The 26,995-nt window shown below is 41.1% G+C and overlaps 1 protein-coding gene across 1 annotated transcript in view; it reads right to left on the reverse strand.

The window, feature by feature from the left end:
• Nucleotides 1–17,772, reverse strand: part of LOC122811369 (cyclic AMP-dependent transcription factor ATF-6 beta-like) — a 1,192,927-nt gene extending 1,175,155 nt beyond the window's left edge. Inside the window, exon 1 of the mRNA XM_044083167.1 lies at nt 17,520–17,772. Coding sequence (XP_043939102.1) covers nt 17,520–17,595 — 76 coding nt within the window. The 5' untranslated portion in view covers nt 17,596–17,772. The remainder of the gene's footprint in view (nt 1–17,519) is intronic.
• Between the last annotated feature and the right edge of the window lie 9,223 nt (nt 17,773–26,995).

The following is a 26,995-nucleotide window of genomic DNA, read 5'->3' on the forward strand; positions in this document are numbered from 1 at the left end:
CAGCCATTCACGCACGCGCCTACCTGCATGTCTATAAACGTCAATCGATCACGGGGAGGACATGCAAACTCCACACAGAAGGCACTCCAGCCGAGAATCGAACAACAGGAGAACCTCTTGCTGTGAGGCAACAGCGGTAACCGCTGCACCACTGCAACCGTGATTGGAGAAAAACTCCAGTATTACCAACCAAAAACTTCCATACTAAGCAAACATACAGAAATTAAAGGTTTAACATTAAAAAGGCTACTTAGCTATAAATAATAGATGAAAGTAGTAACAATAAAGATCCATCATTCCTTGGCAACATACGGTCTGGTATAGAATTTCATCTACAGGTTAATCAGTTGAGAGAGTATAAGAGAGATGAAGTAAATAAGGAGGAGAGGACACAAAAGTTTAAGAAGAATTTAGGCAGGGGCAGGATCTTGAATTGAGGAGGTGAGGTTTGACCTCAGTTTTAAAGGAGACCTAACTAGTCATACTGTGAAGGCTAAATGGGAGCTTATTCCAGGCAAGGGACACAGAGTGCTTGTAGAGGACTTTACCTACAGTTTTGCTAGGTTTACAGATGTCAAGAAGGTGCTGGTCTGAGCTACGAAGGGTATGGATAGGGATGTAATAATATCTTGAGTCATATTTTAGACTGTTCAGAAGCAACCTATCAGGAACCTTGGAGTCACTATTTATCTAGTGTCTTAAAACAGGCTTTGTACCACAAGAATGGAGGACTGTAACGGTCATCCCCTTCATAAGGGATGGCCTTCAACAGATCCTGGAAACTACAGACTCATTAGTCAGACTAGTCTTATTTACAAAGCCATGGAAAGAATTATCATGGAAATTATCAACAAAGACACAGAAGACCCCCTGAGAATGGATCCGGCCCAGTCTGGCTTTGTCAAAGGAAGGTCATGCTTACTGAACCGGGTGAATTTATTTGAAAGCGTCACTAAGGCAATGAATGAGGGGAAAGTGGTGCATACTGCCTACCAAGGTCTGGCTAAAGCATTTGATAAAATACCTCACTCAGACACGGTCAACAAAATTATGGAACTAGGCATAAACCCCTTTATAACAACTTGGATATGTAGCTGGCTCATGGGTAGGGCCCAAGAGGTTAGGATCGGTGAGGCTACCCACCTCCACAAAGAGGTCAGTCACCAGTGGAGTTTCTCAGGGTTCTGTACTGGGCCTATGCCTTTTTGACATCTAATTCTCAGATGTCAAAGCCAATGTCAAAGGCCTCTGGTTGACCAAGTTCGGAGATAATTGCAAACTGGGAACAGTCAATGAATCCTCCCCAAGACGATAACACCCTTTAGGAAAGTCTAAAACAAATGCTTGGAGCCAATGTCATGGCTTAAAACTCAACACCAAAAAATCAATTATAGTACCTTTTAGGAAGCTGGTCTCCCCATATAGCTATGTCAAAAATTAAACACCCCTAAAAATGTTGATTCACTGGGCAGTGATCTGGGAGCTCATGTAGAAAGTAACTTAGCCTTCGACCAACATGTGTCCAAGGTAGTAAGAAAATCCAAGTTACTTAACTTACAAGTAAGGGAAGAGCATCTAGGTCCATACAGGTCATTGTACCACTGTACTTGGTCCTCATCACAACTATCAAGAGTATAATGCCCCCTTCATTATGTACCTAACCAGACACATGCAGCAAATGGAACATCCACAGAGGTTTCTTACAAAAAGAATACAGGCAGTAAAACACAATGTCCTACTGTGATCACCTCAAAGCCCCTTCTCTTTACTCGGTATCATACAGACTTTGCAGAGGTGACCTTTGTCTGGTAAACAAGGCAGTCCAGGACACTGTTTTGACGAACCATTTGTGCACCCATAAAACAAACAGCATCAGAACTACTGGATCAAACAACCTAAATTTGTGCTTGCAACAAAAGTACGTTTCTCAGAGAATTCACATTCTCTGGAACAGGCTCCCCATGCATGTGCTACAGAGTTCCTGCCTAGTCTATGTCTCTGATGGACAGAGTCAATCAGTAAATCACCCCTACAGAAAACAAATTTGTGGGTCACATTTGGGTTGCACGGCTAGGTCTCATGGTCTTTAGACTAGTATACACTTATAAACCTTTAATGCACTTTTACAGGAAATCATCTCTAAACATATTAAAATAAGTTTTCCTTTCATAACAGTACAAGGCACATACTTATGAATACAACGTAGTCTGTTCTGACCATCTTAATCAAACGAAGAAAAAGAAATTTGCTTTTTTGAGCCAAAAGAAAAATCAAATTACTTTAATTTAGTTTCAAACAAAACAGTCCTACTTGTTCCTTCTTCCATAATATACTGTAGTACTTCTATCTGTAATTTGCCTAGACCCCATACTGCACAAACGTATGCAGTTGTTTAAACCAACCTCTCCTCTGGTAGTTCTCTCACACACAGAAGTTTCTTGGGATCAGCCTTGTAGTTTTCCTAGACTGCAGTTTAAGAATTCTTTCAGTGCACACAATATAACAGCACACTTCTTGGGAGTTTCGCTTCAGGGTGTCCTTACCAGTGGTCAGGGACTCTCTCCACAGTGAATGCCATGATTTTCAGCCAAAGCGGATTCTCTGACACCCCCGGCTTTACTGCACTCTCCAACACAGTACATCTCTTTTTATTAGGCCGTAGACTGCTTCTCAGCCATTCTTGCTCTCTCTCAAATACCAACTCCAGCTCTATTTTTTGCTTTGATTGTAATTGGCTTCTCTCCTTTTACATACAGAAAAGCATGGTTTTGTTCACTGTGGGTAAGTGTAGGGAAAGACCATTTCATACTGCTGAAACAGCATAGCCACACATACGAAAATGCTGCCACTAGAAAGGCACTATGTTCTTAACCACCTATTCGTTTGGTGCTTGCAGCTTATTTGTTTTCAGGAGTGCTCCCTTAGCCAGTTCTTATCTTCCTGAAATACAGGATGCTGAACTCTTTTGACAGGATTCAATTTTGGTCTCCAGCTTTTGATTCTTTGTCTACATGTCTTTTATTAGCAAATGCATTTATTTCATTCAAAAATGCACCAACTGATGTATGCTCTTCTGATGCAAGCATGTATTTAACCCAGTAAACTTTTCCTGAAAAGATCAGAGTTACTGGTCCTTTTCTTGTTAATTCCATCATGCTGGACTCTTCTCAATAGATCCTGCAACAGCAAGTTTTCATTTTGAGTCTTAGTAAAGTGCACTGTTACTGGCTGGCCCTTCTCTGACTGCACTAAGCTTTCTGGCCAGTTACTTTCAAATGAATCTGGGGTACTCTTGCCCTCAAACTGCTCCCTTTCAGCATGGTCTAAATGTATGGTTGGGATGGCATGTACATGTATGTTTTTCTCCATCTGTAGTGTTTACTACCATTTACCTGACATTTAAGTGTGACAAACATACAAAGAAATAAGAAATCAGAAAGGGGCAAATACTTTTTTCATTACACTCTACATGTTGTAATTTTTAATCTTGTGATGTTTTTTGTTGTTGTTGTTTGTCTTTCGGCTTTACCAGGTTAGGGGTCGCCACAGTGGAACTCCAGTCCGCTAATGATTAGCAAGTTGGTTGGTTTTTATGGTGTCGAGTTGCCAGCCCGACGCCCAACCTTCAACGAAGGCACGCCCATTCAACGCATGTCTTTCGAATGCCCACTCAACCGCGGGGAGGACATGCAGACTCCACACAGAAGGCACTCCCAACCCAAACCGAGAATCAAACGGGAGAGCCTCTTGCTGTGAAGCAACAACGCTACCACTGCACCATCGCGGAACTAATTTTTAATCTTGTGATATTGTGAAATATTTATTATGTATAAAATATTTATAATAAGGTATTTTATGTGTTAACATGTTGCTTGTTACAGTCAGTGTAGTACTGTGTACCAGCATTGTAAAGGTTAATTTCACCTTGGTAGGAAGTCTAATTATGTGTATTATATGATTAGTTAGTTAGGTTTTATGGGACTTTAGTTTAGTATTTAAGCTTTTTTTGTGATTTATACTGTTATTCTGATGAAGTCCACTATACCGGGACGAAAGCGCTCAAGGATTTAATAACACTGAATGCCGAGCCACTGAGGTCTGCTTCATTTGTTCTTAGTTGTGCTAGAACAGCAGATGATTTATTAGTTGGAGGTAATGGTGAAGCAGAGCATGACAGAAACCTCAGGAAAGTTCTGGACAGAGCGGATGAAGTGAATCTAAAGCTCAATCCTCTGAAATGTAAATTCAGGCTACCAGAAGGTACTTATGTAGGATTTTTTATTAACCAGTTCAGGTTTACGACCAGACCCTTCCAAACAACCATTCTTGAGATGTCAGCTCCAATGTCCAAGCCTTACAGCGTTTTCTTGGTATGGTTAACTATTTGAGTAAGTTTATACCACACTTTAGTGAATTATCAGCGCCTTTAAGACAGATGACACGCAAAAATGTTGCCTGGTCATGGTTGGACCACCACCAGACAGCATTTGATGACCTGAAACAAATTGCCAGTCTACCTATGTTAAGATGCTAGGATGTCCACAAACCAGCAATTCTTTCTTGTGATGCATCAACATTTGGTCTTGGTGCAGTTATTCTTCAACAGGGCAGACCAGTAGCCTTTGCATCTAGAAACCTTACCAAAACTGAGATGCAGTATGCTCAGACTGAGAAGGAACTTTTGGCAATTGTGTTCGCATGTTTGAAGTTCCATGATTAATTATATTTATGGCCCAGCTATCCAGATTGAGACTGATCATCAATCTCTACTTACTATTTTAAAGAAGCCTATGCATACACCCACCTCCAGAAAGACTACAAAGAATGATGCTCAGATTACAAAAGTACAACTTCAAAATGGTCTACACAAAAGGCAAACTTCTTTATCTGGCCGATACCTTATCCAGATCACCCAGAAATACCACAGAGAAGCTTGATGCAGAGAATTTTGACTCTGATGTTATGGAAGTGCATAATTTTTCTACCACAAGACTTGATGACCTAAGAGATCATAAAAAGACTGATCCAGTTTTGCAAAAGCTCAACTACTTTATCAATGTTGGATGGCCATCAAAGCAATCTTGTGTACCAACAAAAGTGCAACCTTAGTTTCCTTACAGAGATGAGATGCTGATGGAAGATGGTATTATTTTTCAAAGGTCGCAAAGTTATTGTTCCTACCTCCTTAGAACACAAGTACATCCAGATTTTGCATCGTTGCCACCCAGGTTCTAAAGCTACCAAAAGAAGGGCAGAGGACTAGTATTTTGCCCTTCTCTGTCGAAAGACATTGATAAAGTACTTTCATCTTGTTTAGTATGCAACAGTACTAAATTGCACTTGCAAAAACAGACACTTCAGCTAAGCTAGATTCCTAAACTATGTTGGTCAACAGTAGCCACCGACATATTCGAGTGGAATAATCAGAATTACTTTGTTAGTAGACTCTTATTCGAACCGGTTTGAGATCGATCTGCTACCTAACATCCAGTACTGTCATTACTCATCTGAAACCGGACTTCTCAGTCCATGGTAGTCCGCATAAAGTTATTTCTGACAACAGTGCCCAGTTTTCCAGCCAGCTATTTCATAAATTTGCAAAAAAGAGTGGAACTTTATCCACATTACTAGCAGTCCTGAAAATCCACAGTCAAACGGCCTAGCTGAGCATGCAGTACAAAGTGCAAAGCAATTATTAGAAAGGTCAAAGTGTGACAATACTGATATTTTCTTGAATTTGCTTAACCTCAGAAAAATACCCAGTGACAATATACTTGGCTCGCCTACTCAGTGACTTTCTATCCAAGCAACCAGAACAACCTTGCCTATCAGTTCCAGTTTGTTGGTGCCTAACGTTAAAAACACCATAGCAATCAATGCCCAACTAGTTAAAAAAGCGTACATTTCAGAACTCCAACTATAATAAAATGAGCAGATTTCTTCATCCACTGAAAGGAGGAGAGATGGTGAGGATGCAAACGGTGAAAGGTTTTGATCAAACTGGTCAAGTGAGAGGTGTATGTGCCAATCCAAGATATTACTTAGTGGAATCTGAGGGAATACAGAAGAAATCGCAGGCATCTTCTTACAGTATCTGAATTGATATTGCAGCATTGGACCTGTGATATAGACTCCAGATCTCAGAGCAACCCAGACAATTTTCCTGTTAAAGGACATGTCTCAGTATCTACTCCCATTCCTGATGATGTCCCTGAAGCTGAACATTCATTAAAGACAGTCCCTGTTGCTAGATGCAGTTCTAATTTCTATGTCACACGATCAGGTTGTATTTCTAGGCCTAGTGTAAAATACACAGCAACCTGGACATAACTGTTTCATTTATAATTAGTTCTGTATGATTGCATGTCAAAGAATTAGTTCTTCATGACTGCATGTCAAAGGATCACTTTTGCACAACTGCATGTCAATAAATGTAATTTTTTCAGTGTATGACTCATTTTTCAAAGAAGGAGGATATAGAACGGATTGTGTGTTGTAACTTTAACAAGCATTTCAAAGTGAGGGCACATGCATATAAATAGCGAGCATGTGTAGGCAGCAGTGCCATTTTGAGAGAACAGCCAGAGTGTTAACATGTATGAGTGCAGTAGCCAGTCTGTTTATAAATTTAAGTTAGCAAGCCATAATCCTGATGTGTTTGTACATACTAAAGCTGCACTCCTACATGTTAACACATGTAGGAGTGCAGCTTTATTATATACAGACACATCAGGATTGAGGCTTTGACTACTGCACTCAGACTGACTACTGCACTCATGCATGAGTGCAGTAGTCAGTCTGTTTATAAGTTTAAGTTACTAAGCCTCAATCCTGATGTGTTTGCATATAATAAAGTTGCTTGAACCGAACCCAGAACTGTTCATCTGTTTTATCCTGACCAGACGAGCAACAAAGTTTTATCCTGACTGGACGAGCAACAAAGAACACCTCAAAGAATATTTGGTTACTTGAAAAAGAAGCAAAAATAGGAGCATTTTGCGAAAATTTACCCTTAAAAGAAGGAACGTTCCTCATAGTTTCAAAAGAAGCAAGCATAAACCTTAAAATGTGAGCTTGACAATTAAGAATCTTATAAGAGTAGAAGAGGAATGCACTTTCCACAACTGTATCAAAAGCTTTTCCATCGTCATTAGACAAATCCTTAGCTGCAGAACAATTTCACAAGGAAATCACTACAGTGTCAGACCTGGGATTAGAAAATTAGTACTGTATGACTGAGGAACTTTTTTTTTTTTTTTTTTTTTTTTTACAATCTATCTGCCTTCTTGGAGGATGCAGGCAAATTGTCAAGTTGCCTCCATAACAAAATACAATACTAAAAGAACAGGAGGAACTGTAGTATGCTGAGGAAATCCTATTTGTAAAAAAAAATAATTTTTTCAAAGAAAGTGTAATGTCATTGTTCCTCGTGAAAAAAAATGGTTCAGCCCAGATATGGTTTCAGAGAAAAAAAGCTCTTCTAAGGAAAAAATCAAAAGAAATGGTCAGAATCAGTTGTCTGAAAGAAATATGATTTGTTCTCTTTTTTATCACACTGGGAATTTTCAGAAAAACTCAAGAATTCCTTTTTTTTTTCTTACACACAGATCCACAATGAAAAGGGTTAAGAGCCTGAAATAAGCCCCAAAGATAAACCCAACAAAATATTCCCACTATCTAAAGTAACAGAAGATAAATGTTTAACTTTCTGCTTCTTTTCAAGAGGAATACTCATTGAAGCAGACTCATGTCAGGAACATTACTCTGAGAAACAGGCATCTTAACCCAGTTATGTAAAGAAGCATCCCCCACTCCTTTGTTTAAACAAGACAGGTCCTCCTATACCTGCCAAGGACACTCCAACAGCCACAGAGAACATGTCTAATTCCTGGTTCATGAGGCCTAAAGGGAATATACCAGACAAAAAAACAAGGAAAAGGGTATGTAATCTGAGAAAGCCGAAATGGCCGATGCCGGGTCACACATCTGCGGCTGAACCAAAGTAGCAGCCTGCTGAAGAGGCAATGGCTTTCTGGGAATTTCTTCTTTCTGTAACTGGAAGGAAGAACCAAGGAACCAAAAAACAACCCTGAAACCTGGGTAGTGATGACAGCAGCAGTCAGCTAATAGCAAGTCAAAAAAGTAGTGTTTTCACTAGAACTACATCATAAACAAACACTTGCCCCAGCCAATAAAAACAATTTATAAAATTAAATCAATAAAAATAAACTCGAGAAGTTCACACTAAAAATAAGAAAAAAAAACATAATTCAATTGACAGAAAAGTCACGTGACAGTCCCAAATGAAAAAAATATTGACTAAATCTTAGCAAAAAAAAAAATCATTAAATAAGAAACTGCTTTAGTCATATAATTAAAACTGGAAGGTGTTATCCCCAAAGGGAATTTTTCTGGCTAGCAGAGGAAAAACGCTAGCTGACTAATGATCCTTGGAAGACTGCAAGAGGAGCGCTCTTTGGCAGCAGTAGAGCTCGGAAGGGCTTTGCAACCAGACCACCAATTTTCTCCAGCCTAGCTCGAGCTGTCAATGGTCTGGGTAGGAGGAAGGTATTCCTAAACTTTGAAAGCTCAAATAATGTTACATCCTAGTCAGGATATAACCCATACAGCTAAGGCTACTGCAGGAGTGAAATAATGATGAACGTGGGGGGGGATCTAAGGGCAAACAAGCAGGGAAGGCCATAGGATAATAATTCACAAATACTGTAGAACCAAAAGAAAAAGAGAGAGTTAAAAATGATCCTGGATCAAAGTGGCAGCAGCCAGAAAATATTTTCCATTTACCAATGGATGGTTTTCTGGTAGCATGTTTCTTTGCCTCCTTTTAATACCTGCTACATGTCCTCATAAAAAGGTGTCTAAAAGATACTAAAATTCTATCAAGATTGTCAACTGAAGAAGATGAAGGCTGGGGTGTACCAAACAAACCTTGTCCTGTGTAAGTAAATCCATTCTGCAACGAAGTCTGTGGTAATTTCCCTTATCCATTTTCAAAAGAAGGAAGAACCACTGCTGCCCAAGACAAAATGGAGTCACCCCAATTATCTTTGAGAACTTCTTCTGAATCTTTAGAAGAATCCTGGTCATCAAAAAAGTGTTGAAAAGCATACAGGAAAATACCCATCCATAGTAATAAAAAGGCATCTGTCTTCGAGACCTGCTTACAAGAAATCCTGGAGCATAGACTTCTTTTATGGTCTGTTGTGGCTGAAGGCAGACACACCTCCTTGAGGAATTCTCCAAAGATGGTTCAATTCCTGCAAGACCCCTTGGTATAGATTTCATTTGTGGGGATCTGTCCTGGTCTTACTCAGCTTGTTGCAATAATACTTTACTCTGATGTAGGCAGCCTGGAGGGACAGATTGTGCTGAATTGCTAGTTCTCATGCTACTACAGCTAGTCTGCAAAGGGAAAAGGACCTGATTTCCTTTTTTTTTTTTTATGTATCACATCACTGTGCCATTGTCTATGATTACTACCAGAGGGCATGGAGTCCAAAGATGATTACAAGATTTGAGCACATTTATTACAACCATCACTCCTTTGAAACTGGATGTACTTTATTTTGTCTTGTTTATTCCAAAGTACCTGGACTTTCACCCCCTTGGACATAGTTCCCCAAGCAGTGTTTAATTCATCTGTGGTTACAGACTGAGTAAGGGCTAGAAGTGAAAGAAGCCGTGGGTTGAAAGACAAATGATTCACCCACTTGATTAATTCCTTTTTCACAAACTCCAACAGTAAAATCTAAAATGAAAGGAATGCTGGTGCAAGTCCAAACAGATTTGACTAACCACTGAATTTTCCTCACATGAAGTATGGTCAAAGGAACCATGAGAATAGTAGAAGTCATGAAGCCTATAATTCTGAGAGATTCCCTGTCTGATGCCAAAGTCCCACTGGAAATTATCAAAACCTGCTCCTTGTAACATCTCACGTTGTCCTGAGGAAGAAAAGTCATCATTAGGATGTGTCCAGTAGACAACTCAGAAACATTGTCTTATAAGATGGAATGACAGAGGATTTATATATGTTCACCTGAAAAAACAGACTGAGAAAGTTTTTTTTAATCAAAGACAGAGATTCTTGAACAACCTGTGAAAGAATCTGCAAAAATAAGGCAACTGTGCAAGTATGGTAAATGTGAATGTACTGCAACATATAAAGGGCTTTTACAAGAGCTAAGCACACAGTCCAATTCTTGTCTCAGACTGAGAATCAGAATCTAACAGTGAGGAAAAATCATTTCCATTCCAGATGAGAAGGTTCAGCATGTAAAGACTGAAATACTTTAAGCAGATATTTGGCAAAGTCCAGTCTATTCTTCTTATCTGCTTTAGTGGAAGATAAATATCTACCCTTACATTCCCTTTTTTCAGGGAGAACCCCCCCCACCAAGAAACAGTGGCTAGAAGGGTAGTCCCTTCCCCAGGATTGAAGTTCCTCATTTCAGCTTAGCGAAGCAGCATCACCCAGTCCCTTCTCTGATGCCAGCAAGAGTGCAACTCTACTTACATGGCATGGGTGGTCGAACAGCCATACAGGATATGGCTGACAGCATCCCAGTTCTTAAATGCTTCCTGACGAGTAGCACCTGAGGGGCGAGAGAAAGTGATAATTGGTCTGGGGAACAATGGATGGCCACAGCAGATCCGCCAATCAACAGCTAAGGCAAACGGCAGGCTGAAGCCAAGACTGAAGCTTCACAAATAACTTTTCTCTTCTTGCAGCTCAGGAAGGGAACAATCAAGTTTCCAGGACCAAGTTCCACATCCTCGCTGCCAAGAATATCTGATACACAACTAGTTAAGCATTGAAGGGTCGATTTTACTTCCTGACAGAAAAGATAAGTTAGGAGGTAAAACCCTTTAGTGATATCACCAGATAGACCAGCCCCAGTCCCTAACAAAACTGTCTGGCAGAAAAGTGATAGTTTAACTCGAAAATAAAAAAAAATTATAAAACTTATAAGGGAACCCCACACAGGGACCCAGAACTGTCTGTCTAATAAAAAAGGGGTCTGACAAGCAGCTAGTAAATCCTTGAAGAGTCCATCTTAAGTTCTGGGGTAAAGTTTTTAGTGACAAACACCAAACACCTCCAGTCCCAAACAATGCTTTTCAACAGCAAAGTAAAAAAACTTTCTCACAAAACAGTTATAAGGGAAACCCCACAGGAAACCAGTACCATCTGTCTACCAAAAAAGGTTACCGACCAGCAGGTGGTGGAGCTTAGGAGAGTCAGTGAAATAACCTGACCGAAAAATGAGTTTTGAATTGCATTTTTTTATGACAACACCCCAAAAAAAACACAAGTTCTAGCCCCTAGCCACAAGTCTGAACAAATAATAAAACTTTCTCACAACAATAGCATTTCCCTACAGAGAACCATGACCAAAAATGTAAGATTTCAGGTAAAAGCCTTAGTGAAAAAAACACCAGTTCTAGCCTCTAGTCAATATATTGGACAGAAAAAAAACAGAACTTTTCTCCCCAAAAAATATAAAAGCATAAATTATTCCCCAACAGGGTACTTACCTGCCAAGACTTGGGGAAACACTAGCCATGCAATCACCTAAAGGCCATAATGAAGAACGCACTTTAATTTTTGACACCCTAGCTACTAACTTCATACTGCTCTCCTTGAACTGTACCTTGGCTAAAACATACGGACAGTGTCCTAAAGTTTAGGAAGCTAGCTGTAGAGTCCAGTCCTTGGCAGAATGTGTCCCATACAGCTTAGGCTACTGCAAATGTAATCTAATGTTACATCTCATAGGACACAGCTTTGGAAATTCATCTTACTGGTATATCATCAGCATCACCAAGCAGATTTAAATGATAATTTGATGTTCTAGGCAAAAGACTGAATTCATGAGCTGTCTGACAGGGCTAAAAGAGACTGGCATCAAACTACTGCAAAAATACAAGACTCCTGGAAGAAGGAATGATATGCTCATAATGGTATCTGCCATGTCTTGATAAGCATAATGCCAATCTCCACAATTCTTATTGGAAAGTACAAGAAATGGAAAAGTTAAGGGTTCAGCTCTGTTTCTACAGACAAGATTTTTTTTTTTTAATTTTGTTTAATGCAACTATAAAACAAAAAAGATCATCAAACACCAATGAAAGGTTTAGCATGGAGTATGGGGACATATACTGGACTAACTTTAGAAAATTGTTGATAGATTTAATCTTCAAAGAGGAAAAGAAAGGAGTATTACAAGCAGACAAAGCAATCTCTCCATGTCTTAAATAGGATTCCAGTGGTCCACAGAGAACTTAAAAACAGATCTCATATCAGTGATTTGAGACAAGTTGCATGTGATAAAGGTGAAGAGTTACTGCAACCAGCAATTTTATACATCAGAAGACTAGTTAGGGAGGCTGACACAAGATTTACAATCCTCCACATCCCTTTGGAAGGTAAACTCAGTTCACGTGCGCATTCTCCCTCAAGGAAGTCATGTGACACCAGAAGTAGAATGAAATTTACACCAACTACATTACACTAGTTTCATCTTTCAGTCTCTCCTTATCTTACTCTCTAAATGTTACCAGAACAAGGTCAAAAGAACAGACACAAAACTAGCTCCCTATCACATCATCAGCCAGGAGTACCTTTTAGCCACGCACAGTAACAAATCACCATAGTGAGAAAACTGATAAACACACTGCTTCACTCAGCACAGACCTGCTATGCGTCGAAAAGATCAAAGTTCTATTTTGCTGTGAACAGTGGTAAAGTGCAAGCAAGCACAAAGAAATAACCATCCAAAAGGATAAAAAACATACACATTCTCAGCTGTCTGGAATACTTAGCAGCAGGAAAAACGCAATCTATTACAAATGTCGACAGATCTCTGCTTAACATCAGTTTACTTTGTAACTAATGATTGCAAAAACCACATAACCCTGACAACATTAATGCGAAAGTAAAAATTAACCCAAAATGTACAACCGGCAGTAGAAACAAATTACAGAAGGGCAGGTATTATGACCCTCCATTTTGTTCTACAAAGCTGCTACATAAAGTACACAAGTATCGACTGTAACTGAAGGGAGAGTGTTCTAGCTGACTGGAAGCCCACATTAATCATTTAAAGCCACAAAGAGCTCACTACTGAAATGACAGTAGTCTGATTATATAGCTGCCTGGATACAGATGGGATAGTCTTCTTAATCTTGCGTCCCTTCACACACTCACTTATCCGCACCCCTACCATCTCCACTCAAAAAAAATGATGTGTACTCAGAACTGACTAAATGAAAACAGTTACAATTTGCTAACTTGAATCACCATATATTTGAAAGTAAAAAGTCATGGAGACATAAAAATCTTCTATGAAAAAAAATTCAACTAAATTTGGCTAACTAATTACTTTCACAGTCCTAGCAATTAATAAAGTCACATGTCAAAAATATATCCTTGGTATTTCACTCCTGGTAAAGCAAGTGAGCCAAAGCAAACCCAATCCAGAACAAGAAACCAAGTTCAGATTAAGAGGGGATCAGTCCTGCAGCCTGCCATGACTAAAATAAAAATCTCCAAAAGCTAAAATCTTACAAAAGCCACAAAGCTTACATTTCTAGCAGTGGTTTATCTTTCTATATTCATTAACTTGAGAAATCGACTTTAGTGCCAACTGTAACTCCACAGCTCGGCAATAACAAAAACATGCAAAAGCTTATTCCCATCAGGAGTATGTAACTAATAGTAGTTTCTTGTAAGGATGCCTTATGGATTCTGTCAATCTGTGTACAAGACCATAGTTTTAAATGAAAAAAGGACTACATGCACCTGTGTTCTTAAATAGTAACAGGCATCATCTAATTTTTTTCCATAAGAGGCAACTAACTACATATGGTGAAAAACAAGAATAACCACTTTACTGAATGTTTATGCAACATCCGTCTGTCACAGCAATAATCTGTTTGGGTGGGCATTTACATTAAACTTGAAAATAATCAACATATTATGAGCAAGAGGAGCATCCCACTGCAGGAAAGGATGTTTAAATGCATCCCCCTGAGCCACTTATTTAATATCCCATTCTCTGATGGTTTAATAAAAATGTATTTGTACAAATTAAAAAAAAATGATTTATAGAAAAAAAAAAATCAAAACTTTTATGAGGGACAGGGCAAAAATAAGAGACAAAATCACAGGGTTAGGGACAGTTAAGAGCTATGCCAAGTACCCCAGTATTTCGGTATGGTTTTACTCTGTAGGCATGATCTTATTTATTAACAAAGCTGAGCATGTTTAAATTCACAATCTGAAGTGTACTTTACAATATGCAAAACAACAGTGCTTTTGCAGAAAGGTGATACCAGTAACAAGTCCATCTTGGATCAGCACATCATCCCGGACATGCTGCCTGGGAGTCAATGAACAGGATTAAGGCTATGAGCTGCTAATGAGCTGCTTCTTGTAGTCCAGGGTTTCATTCTCTCAGCCTCCATGGTCTATCGTACAACGCTAAGTAAGCCGATTAACCAGACAGAGCTCCAAGGCTGCCCCTGGAAAGGGACATGCACTTGTGTCCACTGGGCTTACCCAGTTAACAAACAAATAAATACTCTGATTCTTTCATTCAGAATTTGTTCAGTAATGTCACAAACGCTGTCATGTGAAGAATTCTAACCATGTAATACACACTTTACTCAAAAATAATGACATTTTTTATCTTAAAATAGAAAACTAAAAAAAGATTATCTTTACAATAAAATATCATCCAGACAAAGCATATTTGGTTTCATCAGATTAAGAGACATCATTTCACTCTGCACAGCTGTAAGCATGTCCTGCCTTACTAGCAATCTGACTTGAAGCAGCAATAAGTTGAACATTTACAGTTTACTGACCCTCACTACATGAACTCCCTCATTTTTAGTATTTTAAACATTTCTTCTGTCAACATTTCTAGTTCAGCAGGTGAACAGTGTTATTTGTTAAGGATTTAAATATGGTAGCATACAGGCCAAATGGCGATTGTGTAGATTAGGACACACCAGTTTGCACGGCAGCAAGCATCTGTCCTGGTGTTACTTGGTTCCAGGAACACAGGATGATTGTCGCCCACATAAAGATCACATTATTCTGGATATTTTTTCCATGTAGCAGCACTTTCTTCTGGCTATTTTTTTTTTTTTTTTTTTTTTATGAAATGAGCCATGTTCCTCAGTGAAAGAACATGAAGACATCCCTCTCAGATATCCTTGACTTTTGCCCCACGTTTTCATGCTACTCCTCATATTACTTTTGATTTCCTGGTAAATCACTAAGGACTGCAGATGGTCAGTAATGCTAGCCATTGTTTCTTACTTATTACTGCTCGGATTTAATTTAAAGATGAGCAGTGTGTGTAAGGGAGAGAAGAGGAATGGAATAGGTTGTTGCTGGCTTACTTCCATTTGTCAGGAATACTTTTTGACTTGTATAATTTGCTAAGTTTTATATTAGATTTTGTGATAAGACTGTATGTTTGACTTATTCATGTAGGAAGTTTTGCTCATAAAACTTCTTCAATAACAGTTAAAGCAAGGGCAGCAATTTGCATCTTTGATGCAGTCAGAGGCAGAATTAGTTTGAGATGTGCCCTTACGGACAGAGCAGGATTTGACAATTTGGGAAACACAAAATCAACTTAGCTTCTGATGATTTGAGGTGAATACTAATATTTCTGAGTCGGATATGAAGTGTATGTAAGTATACTTGAAGTTTAGTACAGTCTCCAAAGAGGACTCTGCTAAAGCAATTGTGAAGTCATCAGGGCACAATGACAGTTTTCCTATTTGCCTTATATCATTCACAAAACTTAAGAACAGAAGAAGCATGCCTTTCAGTTCTTCCTAGTTTAAGCTGTCAGCACACTGTCAGTGAGTGTTCGACATTTTGCCCATTAGTTCCATATGACAGGAAGCAGTGCTCCGCATTTTGAAAATGGAAAGTTGAAAGTTACTCTGGATTGTCAAGAGGCATTGTTTGGTCTATGACTAAACGTTATCTAAAGGCCTCCACAATCGCTGGCCAAACTTTTGTTAATTAGCATAACAGCTGCTGTGAATTTATTCTTATGATATTGGCTGGAATGCAAACACACGCAGACTTACTATACTGTGATTTGGCATGGGTTGCAATGCAGTGTTCTTATGGCAAGGTGGTTAAGGGTGTGGCAGCCCCCTTAGTTATGGCATTTTTGTCTAAGACGTTGCACAGAGACCATGGATTACTACTTCACACCATAGTGTGTTGTAAACCAAATTGCCACATATTTTAACTTAAAATGCTACTCTAATTCCAAAGACAGTTTTCAAGGGTATAAACTGTGCTAATACAGTACTCTAGTGGAGTGTCCATATATTTGTCCCTTATCCCGTACCCAAAGATTTCCCAGCCAAGCACTTCTGAAATATCAGAGCACCTATATGTAACCAAGTGTCTCCTTTAAAAGTGAAGCAATAAAACTACTTGTGCATCAAACAGCATTGCTTAAGGAATGTTTACAGTACAAACTGCTGCCCCTTCACCATGTGCCCATTTTTAGCCTACTGCCCCTTTCTACACCCAGTGCAAGGTTTGTGCAGGTCTATTCCCAATATATAATCTGCTATTTGTGTGTGCTCTGAATTTATTTTTAATAGTAAATTTGAGGCACTTTTTTGCTCACTATACATGGTACAGATCTGAAGTCCTGTTATGCTGCTGCAAAATAAACATACCGGCACTCCTATACCTCATTTTCTCATATTTCACTATGCACTGTTTGAACCTGTCCACCACCAAACTACTTCTCTACTGTACGCCACCCAAATACTACTGTATCTGCAACAAGCTTCCTCTTCTATGTTACGTGTTTAAAGAATGTCTCCTACACTTGTGTAGTCTCTAAAGTCAAACCATTCAAGTCGTCCTCATGAAGCAGGTGCTTTGATTGCATACATTTCATTCATGTCTTACTGCCCACCTTCTCTGATACCTCATTATATTTGAGTACGGTTTCTTAATTTTCAAGTAACAACTTTATAAAGTTATCTAGTTAGTTTCAGGGAACAGCAACATAAAAGTCAATCCTACTCTTGTGAGCCCACTTGAAGGGTTGGCACTTTTTAAGCGAAATTTGCACTAAAATAAAAGATACTGCAAGACAAACCCATGTTTATCATAATTACAATTTACTGTCAAAATAAAGGCTCACATGCGGACACTGCAACCTGTTTTGCAATATTTTATAATGCTTCTGATAAACAATGATAATGTTCTACAATAAATATAATAAAAGTTAGAAAATAATTATTGTCTTCCTAAACATCTAACAGCAATTTATAATTGTTAATGCCCCCCTCCCCCCAACAGATGATAAGACTACATGACACTGTCCTGCAGAATATGGGGAAAAAGTAAACCTGCGCACTTGCCCTTCTTTCATTCATGTACGCGACCTGATCCATTACGCTGTAAACATCCCCCTAATCTAAATACGTCAACTTACCCCAGTCCTCACTCGTCAAGAGATTATCGGCGAAAAACCGGGTATCTAACTCAGTCAATAATTCAGCCGCTGCCATTTCCGGTTTCTTGTGCAGTCGCCGATTATCACTGACACTTAAGTCCCGAAAGTACAAATTAGTGCCTTCTATTAAAATCTTAATCCTTCCGCCAACCCACCATTACCTCCAAACCAGATGAGGAAAAAATATCATTACCAGCACCACACAAGCGACATATTACTCATCAGCATTCTAACCCTCATTCAGCTTCCTGCCCGCCCCTAACAACTATTTTATCCAATCAGAATAGTGCTATTGCAACATTTGCAGCACATTTTACCAATTGGAATCCACACTATTCACTGTTTTTCCACTGCGATAGGAGCCCACTTAGGCCAATAACTGTCAAGTACAGATGTGAATGGTAGGAATAGTAAATAAGCAATATTCCGGAAGAAATTACTCTCTGCATATGGGGTATGGTAATGGTGCTGTACTCGTGTGTTGTGTACAAAGTAGATGTTGCGTAAATCTCTCAAATGTCCCTAATTTTGACTCAAGTTTTAGTTCTTTTCCTCGCCACCCCCCAAAAAACTAATGATTTTTGGGGAAAACGTGATGAGTTACACAAGTAATGATAATAATTATTGTTATAGCGTTCTTTCACTTCAGTAAATGTGTATTAATGCACATGCTCTTATTCAATCAATGTTTCAAAATAACAGTACTAGTATTTTAAAAGTGTCCCTGATTATTTCTGAATTTGTCCCCGATTGGTTGAAAGCTATGATCTTTGTGGAAGAAACACTATGAAAAGGATAAAAGTCATTTCTGGGTAGGGTTGCCACCTTTTCAAATGCCCAAAGTGGGACAACTGTGGTACAAACATCAAGATTTTGTAGGCCAAAACATACCCACAACCAGTACAAAAGGCAGAACTTTTCATCTGATGTTGTAAATCTTTATTCATTCCTTACTGTTAGGGTTACCATATTTTTTCATACAAAAAATAGGATGAAAAAATATGTGCTGGTATTATACCAGCACATATTTTTTCGTCCTCTTAGGGTTGTCGGGACAAAAGATCTTTCACACTTGGTGAAGACCAAAAAAAAAAAGTCTTTAATACAGAACATCACGGTTCCACATTAAAGACAAGTAGCTCTGTGTTTGGCGATTTTTTATTGGCCCGTATGCTGGTATACGAGCCAATCAAAAACTTGCACAGTGGACCCTCTTCTGCTCAATGCGGAACATCAAGCAGTTCTGCATTGAATGGAGCTCCGTTTTTCGATTTTTTTGATTTGATTCAAAAACTCGCACAGTGGACCCACCTTCTTCTGTTCAATGCGGAACATCAAGCAGTTCCGTATCGAACAGAGCTCCGTTTCTCGATTTTGTTTTTATTGACTTGTATACCGGTATATGAGCCAATCAAAAACTCGCACAACAGATCTTCTTCTGTTCAATGCGGAACATCAAGCAGTTCCGCATTGAACAGAGCTCCGTTTTTTGATTTTTTTTTTATTGGCTCATATACCGGTATACGAGACAATCAAAAAAAAAAAAAAAAAAAAAAACAAAGCAGAGGAAATAGGGACGTCTGTTTTTTGAAAATTCTGTTATTTGTCCGGGTTTTTCAAAAACCCAGACAAATCGCAGAATTTTCAAAAAACACTCAGACAGGAGCCCAAAAAGAGGACGTGCCCCGGGAAACACGGATGTATGGTAACCCTAGTTAGGACTTCGTTTCCATCCTCAGAACCGACACGGCCGTTTCCAAGCTCGCGCCAGCCAAAAACTCTCAGCTAAGACCTACCCATAATGCCCCTCTCATAGTTACTCTAGATCTCGTTTGCCACGTTCCTCGTCAGATGTGCCTAGCCATCTCTCTCAAAGCTAAGTGGAAAATTGTGATTTTTGGTATAGTTTCTCTTCAAAATTTCTTGTGTTTTAGTCAGTTTAGCCATTTCTCACTATCACCTATTTCGTACCCTTTACCTTTGGTAATTAAAATTCTACCATCGTTGGTACTGTCCCTCTCTCCTGCCTTTGGTAGGCCCTTCTTTACCACTTTTGGTATTTTTTAAATACCATCATTGGTATTCTCTCCTTTTCTCTCCTTTTTATTGTTTTTCTCTTAGGATACCCCTTTGTTGCCTGTACTATGTCAGACAAAGTTAAGTTGGGGTTTAAACAGTGTGACAAGTGTGGGCGTAAGATGCCCAACTTGGACAGACACGCTTGTTGTGTCTACTGTTTGGGCGTGGACCATATTAAAGCTGATTGTGACATTTGTGCTAGTTTTATCAATCACACGCTAGCAGAACGTAAGAATAAGCTTATTTTAAAAGGTTTAATTAAAACACCTTTTTCAGAGGCTCTGAGTCGGAGGTCTCGCCCCCTCCAAAGACCAAAAAACATAAGGAAAAATGGAGTCACTCGGTTCCTACATATCCGTCAGTTAGGGAACCGAGTCAGCTCTGTGCTTCTCCGGCACCCTCAGTGCAGACCTCTTCGGCACCAGGCCCTGTGTCTTCTCCCTCGGTGCTGTCTATGATGTTGACTCCTATTTTGATTCCAGCCTCGGCACCACCGGCTTCGGTGCTATCCTTGGTTCCGACATTGGCTCCTATAACTGTACCTGCTTTAGCACCATCCCTGGCCACAGTGCCGATAGCTTCTTCGGCTCCACAAATTATGACTTCCGCTCCTAAAGTCGAATATCTTCCAAGAACCAGACTCTCCAATGTACGACCTGATTTTGGAGCATAGGTTTAGCCCTTTTCTTGAAAGACCTGATTCTACTTCAGCAGCCTCCTTTAGATCCACCAGGAGTTTTTCTGAACTAGACCTAGTGCAGGTTATGGACCAGCTTCTGGCAGCTAGTGGATTGCCCACTCCAGCTTGACCTTCTGTCCCTCTTGGTTCAGAATCCTTCACAGCATATTCTCCTGTTTATCCTCCTCCAGCCTCTACCCAGGTCCCGGAGATCTCGGTAATAATGTCCACACCAATGCATACTGTCTCGGTTCCGACTGTGGAGTTTTCCCTATCGGCACTGACCACCCTTGCTGCATCGGCTCCGGTGGAGCCAGTGCTCTCTCAGAGCAGTGCTTGGACCATGGCACCTTGGTACCTAGCCTGGTGCCTATTTTTTCACTGGTGCCATCTATGCCCACGGCTCTGATGGCTTCCAGTCCTCTCGGAGCTCCTCACCTGGAGGTGGGCTCCTCAGGATGGGGTGTGACCCTAGTTCTGAGGTTGTCCTTCTCAGTTCCGGGCTCCCATCCCTCCTTGGGTGGGGCCTGCTTTCCAGGTGATGGAGAGGGTCCTTGCCTCCGCAGGCTCACAGTCAGCATCAATGACATCAGCATCAGAACCCCACTCAGGATGCAGCTTTCCCAACCCCCTACTTTGGGATCCAGGCATGGGAGCCACAAGACCTCCCTTTGAAGGGAACCCTTTCTCTGGTGTCCTCCTCAGAAGATCCCACTGAGGAGCCACCCCAGAAGAGACGGTGCAAGAGGAAGCACCTTGATTCCCCAGAGGAATCTATCACAGATGACACTGATTGTGATGAGGGAGAAGGGTCCCCACGGTCTCCCCAGATGACGTCTCATTCAGAGACATTCTCAAAATCCTCAAGCAGCGGGGAGACTGGAAGTTCTCTAACCCTTCTTATGAGGAATCTGTGTTCTTGCAGGCCTTCCGTTCCCAGCCATATACTTCCTGGGTGATCCCACCTGCAGATTATCTTGTTAAGCTGATCGTGCAGCGTGCCTGGAAGGCCCCGGACAACGCAGAACCTGTCCGCCAGAGGCTGGACAAAATTCTATCCACACCTGAAGACCAGCACCACTGGTCCAAGCAGTTGACAGTTGATTCCATGGTTGTGGCAGCGGCCACTAAGAGGGAACTGGCAGAAGATAGTTCCACTGTCCATCCTCCGAACAGGGAGTCTCGGACCATGGACAGACTAGGGAAGCGGACCGATGCTTCAGCAAACTTTGACGTTCAGTTGCTGAACTATCTGGCACACTTCACTTGCCTCCAAAGAGACCTAATATCTGAAATGTCCTCCTCTTTGGCAGGGATACTGCCTGATGAAGTGTGCGACACTGTCGCCTTGCAGCTAACTACCCTTGAATCCATCTCAAACTCCTCGATGCAGTTGATATCTCAGACCAATGAGGGGGCAGCTCGAGCTACCACATCAGGCACGTAATGCTTGGATGCAGTTGTGTGATTTTGCAGACCCCTTTAAATCTTCCTTCGTCAACATGCCCGTCAACGAATCTGCACTTTTTGGTCCCAAAGTACGAGACACACTAGCACGAAGTGAGAAAGACAGTAAAACCTTGTCTGCTGTGGGCATATGCTTTTACACCCCCCAGAGGTTCTACTCCAGGAACTAGAAGGGAGGAAAAATGTGGTTCAGAAAATCCCAAGGATCTTTTCATGACACTTGTGATGAGCAATCCGCCCGGGGCAGAGGGGGCAACTCATCTGGAAGATGCCCCTTTTGGGCTAGAGGGGGTCCGCATAACCAGGGCACTAGAGATTCCTTCTCCGGCAGACCCTAGCAGCACTCCTGAGCAGCGGCCCGATTGCTTTCCTCTGGAAGCAGTTGGGGGTCATTTTTCTCTGCACCTACCAGTCTGGCAACTTATTACTACTGATGTTTGGGTCCAGAGAATAATATCCAGAGGCTACAAGATACCATTCAATTTAACTCCCAGACCCGCCAAACGAATCCCCGATGTGCCACCCAATCAGTTGGAATTAGCAACCTTAGTGGTGCAGCGGTAGCATTGTTGCTTCACAGCAAGAGGTTCTTCCATTCGATTCTTGGCTGGAGTGCGGGGAGTGCCTTCTGTGTGGAGTCTGCATGTCCTCCCCGCAGTTGGGTGGGCATTCGAAAGACATGCAGAAATGGGCATGCCTTTGTTGAAGGTTGAACATTGAGCTGGCACCTTGGTATTCGTGAAAATCTACTGCCAATCATTAGCGGACCTGGAGTTCGCTGTGGCAACCCCTAACTGGGAAAAGCCGAAAGACAACAACAACAGAAATAGAAAAATTGCTAAGAAAAAGAGTCATCCAACCAGTCCCACCAGACCAGAGAGGATCCAGGTTTTACTCGAGGTTCTTTTCAGTGCCAAAAAAGACAGGGGACTGGAGACCAATCCTGGATCTCAACCTATTGAACAAATTTATCAAACCTCAAAAATTCTGGATGGTCACGTTACAGTCCATTCTCCCCTTCCTAGGGAAGGACAACTGGATGTGCTCTATAGACCTCCATGATGCGTATTACTATATAAAGATGGATCATTGCTTCTGGAGGTTTCTCCACTTCCCACTGGGAGCCAATCACTACCAGTTCAGGGCACTGCCATTCGGTCTCTCGACAGCCCCCCCGAGTGTTCTCCTAATGAATGGCAGTTGTAGTAGCTCATCTTCGACTACAAGGATTCCAGGTGTTTCTGTATCTAGACAATTGGCTTCTTACCGTTCCGACCAGGAATCTTCTAATCTGCAGCCTCTCTTAGACTCAAGGTCTTGCTCTCCACTTGGGGATTACAATCAACAAGGACAAATCTCAAATGTCCCCAACAAAGACACTGGAATTTATTGGAGCAGTCTTCGACACAACATCCTGTCAAGCTTCTCTCCCTTCTCACAGGCTTTTAAGAATAAGACACCAAATCCAAGCCCTCCTTCCACAGACCTATGTACCAGCATGCATTGTACTGCAACTCTTAGGCTCCATGGTGGCTGCCATTACTCTAGTACCACTGGTGGGGCTGCACATGAGAATTCTACAGTGGCTCCTTTCTGCACAATGGTCGATCTTAACTCACCCACTCGACCACATGATGTGTCTTACAAACCATTGCAAGGAAGAAATGCTATGGTAGATGAAGTCACAAATGAATCTTTGGTGTCGACTGTTCTGTCTTCCCCAGCGCACGGCCACGATGACCACGGATGCTTCCCTGCTAGGGTGGGGGGGGCATTTCCAGGGAAGGATGGTCCAAGGCACCTGGTTCCCCATGGTGGCCAATTTGCACATAAATATCCTGGAACTGAGGGCAGTTCTCTTAGCATTGCAAGCGTTCCATACATCCCTACCTTCTCGGACCATTGCAATTCAGTCGGAGAACATGTCAGTCATCTAGTATATCAACAAGCAAGACAGAACCAGGTCTTACCCCCTGTGTCAGGAAGCCATGAGGATTTGGCACTGGGAGATAGCTTCCAACCGCTTTCTTATAGCAATGCACATTACTGGGAGTTCCAACCTTATTGCGGACAATCTGAGCAGGAACATCCTGATGCCTCACGAGTGGTCCCTCAATCCTGTAATAGCGGATCGGATTTTCCACCACTGGGGCAAGCCTTGCTGCGATCTGTTTGCTTCCCCCCTAAACAACAAATGCAGAAGCTACTTTGCCCTGATCCCCCATCAGGGTGAACCCCCAAGGGATGCTCTAATGCATGATTGGCCCCTGGGTCTACTGGATGCCTTTCCTCCATTTCCACTCATTCTTAAATTCCTCCAGAAAGCTCAAAGGTTGAGAAGCAAAGTGCTCCTCATTGCCCTTTATTGTCCCCATCAAGTCTGGTTTCCGTTCCTATGGCCTCATCTGATTCACAGCCCGTGGATCCTGAATCATTCCCAAGGCCTGTTATCTCATCCTTAGGGACTGATTCATCCCAATCTTCACAGCCTCAAGCTCACAGCTTGGTTCCTCCACTTCCAATGATTGCCAGGCTGCCTGTCAGCCCATCTCCTGTTCGTGAAATTCTTCTGGCTTCACACAAACCTTCTACCAGGAAAGTTTATTCTAGTAAATAGACTAGGTTCTCTGTCTGGGCCAAAGATCAGAACTTAGATCCCTTCTCTATGCCTATTCAAAATATCCTTCAATACCTATCGACTCTTTTACATGCAGCAGCCTCAGCATCGACAGTCACTGTACATTTAGCAGCTATCACCAATTTTCATAATGGATTTGATAATTCTTCGATTATATCACACCGCCTGTGCAAAACCTTTTTGAAAGGAGTATTACACGTTAAACCTCCGGTCAAGCCCCCCTTAGAACCCTGGGACTTGACCTTGGTGCTTCAATCTCTCACAGGCCCTTCTTTTGAGCCTTTTGATTCATGTGATATAAAGTTTTTGTCATGGAAGACCCTACTTCTAGTAGCACTTACCTCAGCGAGAAGAGTATCTGAGCTGCAGGCCTTGAGTGTCAAGAGACCTTACTTGAACTTCCACAGGGATAGGGTGTCCCTTCGTACTGGCCCTTCTTTCTTGCCCAAGGTCATTTCTGGATTTTCCATTAACCAATCTATTGACCTGCCGGTTTTCTTCCCTCAGCATTCTAACAGAGGGGAGTAACTTTTGCATACCCTTAATGTGCATCGGCAGCTTCATTGTTATTTGGACAGGACTAAATCTTACAGGAAAACAGAGCAATTGTTTGTGGCCTTTGCAGGACCCAGATTGGGTAAACCTGTCTCCAAAGTGACTTTATCCTCCTGGCTTAGAAACGTCATTACCTTTAGCTACCAACAGAATAAGCTATCCTTACCTTCCAGAATAAAGGCTCATTCTACCATGTCTATGGCTACTTCTGTAGCTTTCCATTCCAGGGCCTCTATGGATCATATCTGCACAGCAACCACTTGGGCAAGACCTCATCCCTTTACCTCTCATTACAAATTGGATTTGGCCTCCATGGAGTGAGCATCTCTTGGTTCTATGGTGCTCAGGAATATCCTTCCTTAGGGCCACCCAGGACTCAAGTAGCTGGGGACTTGGTCCTAACAGTAAGGAATGAATAAATATTTACAACATCAGATAAAGAAGTTGTGTCTTATCATAACGTTCCACCTGTGTTGTAGATCTTTATTCATTCATTACTTCCCACCCTCCTACCCCCTGCCTGGACTCTTGGTGGACGTTAAGAACTCCTGGTTAGGGTATTTGCTCAGACAGAGTTATGTGGATTCATCTTTTGTTTGCTTATTGCTGGCACACATCTTCTTTCTTCATTTTCAAACTACCCAATTCCTGCTTGATTAACAAGTTAACCTTCTTTTACTTTACTTTACTTTAAAATACTGCAGGACCCTTGGACCTGAATTAAAGGCCTACCCATAGTATATGCTTGAAAAGTCTTTCTCAAGATAAATTTGTGCAATACAGGGAGTTTCTATAATAAATATAATGTTCAGTTTATTACATTTTCAGCCTTATGATCTGCATAGTTTAAACAGTTGAGGCTTTTTTCAGGCACGTCTTAGTTAACAAAAATTGTGATTTTCATACTACCATTTAAACATGAAGAATGCATCTAACCTTTCCAGTTGGTCCCAAATAATAAACACAGTCTAGTCAGGAAGCCACTGGACATTTTCTTTGATGGGATTATCTCCTGTATTACTATCACAACTGTGCCATTATGGTCGGTTCACAACAATCTTTTCTTAGAATGGATTTAACTCCTAGATTATTTTCATAAAGGTGCCATCGTTGTCTGGCCATAATGAGAAAGCCCTGTGTATTGAAATTGTACAAAATGATATGGACTTCTGAATGTTATCTGTCCACCTACCAGAAACAGATGGTGGGATGACAAGGTACAGTCTTAGTGCTTTTCCATCTTATTTATTTATTTACCGGGAAAGTCCAACTGGGCCAGAAGCCCATTTTCAGTGGAGGCCTGGGGAGAAAAGTTCCACAGAAATATAAGCAAAATGCAATAATTAGAGAGTACAATACTATACATATAGTAAGATGCAGAATACACATCATGTAGTTAGTCTATACAAAGAAGTATTCGATACAGTTTTCTAGCAGATACAGGTTCAAAAAGAAAAACACAAGCATTTCAATAAAGATCACTGTGAGAAAAATAAAAGTGGTACTGTGTACATATTACATAATAGTTATGAACAAATTAGATTTTCTCTCTCTCTGTATATATATATATATATATATATATATATATATACGGGTCTAGGTTAGAATGTCGACAGATGGGAAGACCGACAGCGAAATCACCGACGCGAGAAGATCGACGGATGAAAACACCGACGCGGAGAACACCGAGATGGGGAAAGGATGTGTAAGTATGCGGTAGTGACGGACGTTAGGGTGCGAGTAAGGTAAGTGTGCGATGTTGGCGGTCTGTAGGGGTATGGGGTGGGTTAAGTGAGTTAGGGTTAGGGCGCGAGTTAGGTAAGGGTGCAGTAGTGAATGTTTTGGGTTAGGGGCGGGTTAAGTGAGTTAGGGTTAGGGCGCGAGTTAGGAAAGGGTGCAGTAGTGAATGTTTTGGGTTAGGGGTTAAGTGAGTTAGGGTTAGGGCGCGAGTTAGGTAAGGGTGCAGTAGTGAATGTTTTGGGTTAGGGGTGGGTTAAGTGAGTTAGGGTCAGGGAGCGGGTTAGGTTAGTGTGCGAT

This window comes from Protopterus annectens, chromosome 9.part0 (assembly GCF_019279795.1).
Source record: "Protopterus annectens isolate FY-2018-M chromosome 9.part0, PAN1.0, whole genome shotgun sequence".
In the NCBI taxonomy this organism is placed as follows: domain Eukaryota; kingdom Metazoa; phylum Chordata; order Ceratodontiformes; family Protopteridae; genus Protopterus; species Protopterus annectens.